General features: G+C 32.6%; 1 protein-coding gene across 1 annotated transcript; it reads right to left on the reverse strand.

Annotated features, from left to right (window-relative positions):
- Positions 1–245: 245 nt before the first annotated feature.
- LOC110290043 (olfactory receptor 5W2-like) lies at positions 246–1,184 on the reverse strand. The gene has a single exon (XM_021156518.2). It carries the CDS (start codon positions 1,179–1,181, stop codon positions 246–248), a length of 936 nt encoding a protein of 311 aa, XP_021012177.1. The 5' UTR covers positions 1,182–1,184.
- Positions 1,185–1,974: the final 790 nt, after the last annotated feature.

Here is a 1,974-nt window from a genome sequence, read left to right on the forward strand (position 1 = left end):
GCCAGTACAATTCAGGAAAGCATAGTGAAATTAAAATTAAATAAAAAATATTTTTGTAACTGAAACAATAAATAATGAAACATGAACTATTGGTATATCAATAACATTATCTTGTCAGTAAAATTTAAGAGAAATATATATTTTAATCAAGTAAATTAGATGACACAGATTCTTTATGATTCATTCAGTATATTTTTACAACAATCACTCCTACTATATCTTGCACATATACAAATATAAAACAATTATTTAAATGACCTTTTATTTCTCAGTTTGTTCAGGGCTTCTTTCACATCCTTGTTTCTCAGGCTGTAAATCAGAGGGTTGAGCATAGGTATCACCAGAGTATAAAACAATGAGGTTGTTTTATCTTGATCTAAGGAGTATGAAGAACTTGGCCGGAAATACATAAAGAGCAGAGTTCCCTGAAAAATTGCAACTGCAGTCAGGTGGGAGGCACAAGTGGAGAAGGCTTTGAATCTGCCCTCATCAGAGCTGATCTTCAAGACTGATGCAATAATATAACTGTAAGAAACAAGAAGTCCTGAAATAGTGCACAATTCAACAAACCCAGAAAACACAAACAATGCTAATTCATTAACATATATATCTGAGCAAGATAATAACAGAATAGGTGGAAGATCACAGAAGAAATGATTAATCTCATTTGACCTACAGAAACACAGCCCAAAAGTTATTATAGTTTGCATCAGAGTATCTATCATTGCTAACACATAAACTCCAGACAGAAGTTGGTAACAAAATCTACTGGACATGTCTACAACATACATCAGGGGATTGCTGATGGCCTTGTACCTATCAAAGGCCATCACTGCCAGTAGCACACACTCAGCATCTATAAAGATACAGGTAAAGAAAAACTGCAATGCACAGCCCAAAAAAGATAAAGATTTGTATTTGGCCAGTAAATCTACCAGCATCTTTGGTCCAACAGCAGTGGAATAACAGAGGTCTGAGAAAGAGAGATGACTGAGGAAGAAGTACATTGGTGTGTGAAGCTGAGGATCTATTCTGATCAAAACAATAATTCCAATATTTGCCACAAGAATAATGAGATAGATGATAAGAAATAAAGTGAATAGAACCACTTTCATGCTAGGGTCATCAGTGATTCCCAGTAGAATAAATTCAGTGATGGAGGAGCAGTTTCCTTCATCCATTCTTCTTTTTTCTTTGCCTGAATAGATGCAGAAAGCATTAAAAAGTAGACTGGGTTCTAATTTATCTAGGCAAGAAGATTGTAGTCAATATACAGATTCTAATCTTATTATATAGAAAATATTCTGTGGAGTCATAAAACAGTCTAGAAGCAAACCACACTTAAAGTGGCACACTCTCCAAAATTCCCACAACTATGTAAAGTCAGCAGTTGATAATTGTTCAGTATAAATAATTTCTGACGTGATTTTTACAATCATCCTGAGGCTGTGGGATTGAAAAGCCTAAAAGTCGTTATCAGATAACAATTCATAAGAAACAACAAAAGCAGAATAGGAAGCTCCAAAAAAAAAATAAATAAACATTTCAAGAAATTGAACCAAAGTATCATGTGCATCATATTAATAAATAATAATAGTTTAATCTCTTATCATAACATCAAATTTAAATAAATTATGGAAATAGCCATGGTATTGTTTTGGTATATTTTCTTAGAGATAACTATTTCATTAAACCATCTGTCTCTTAATATCATTTGTTGATTTCAACTTACTAGACTCCAAGCACTAAGTCCTTATAAATAAGAGTGATCAAGCCAGTGTTAAAAAATGCCTCTGGGTTTATAAATAGCCTGAAAATGCCTGAAAACACTAGAAGCTTCTGATGAACATATCTTCTGTCTCTTATATTTGCCTTTTTTTAAAATAAGCATATATCAAAGAATGCTTGTTCATGGTCATTGATAAATGAATCTACCTTTTATATTGCATCCTTTTAGCATGTAATTTATATGTA

This window comes from Mus caroli, unplaced genomic scaffold (genome assembly GCF_978045245.1).
Source record: "Mus caroli unplaced genomic scaffold, Mus_caroli_1 scaffold_2, whole genome shotgun sequence".
Lineage (NCBI taxonomy): Eukaryota > Metazoa > Chordata > Mammalia > Rodentia > Muridae > Mus > Mus caroli.

What these genes read in the sequence shown, in the direction of transcription:
- LOC110290043 (XM_021156518.2), bottom strand. Translation starts at nt 1,181, where the DNA reads ATGGATGAAGGAAACTGCTCCTCCATCACTGAATTTATTCTACTGGGA.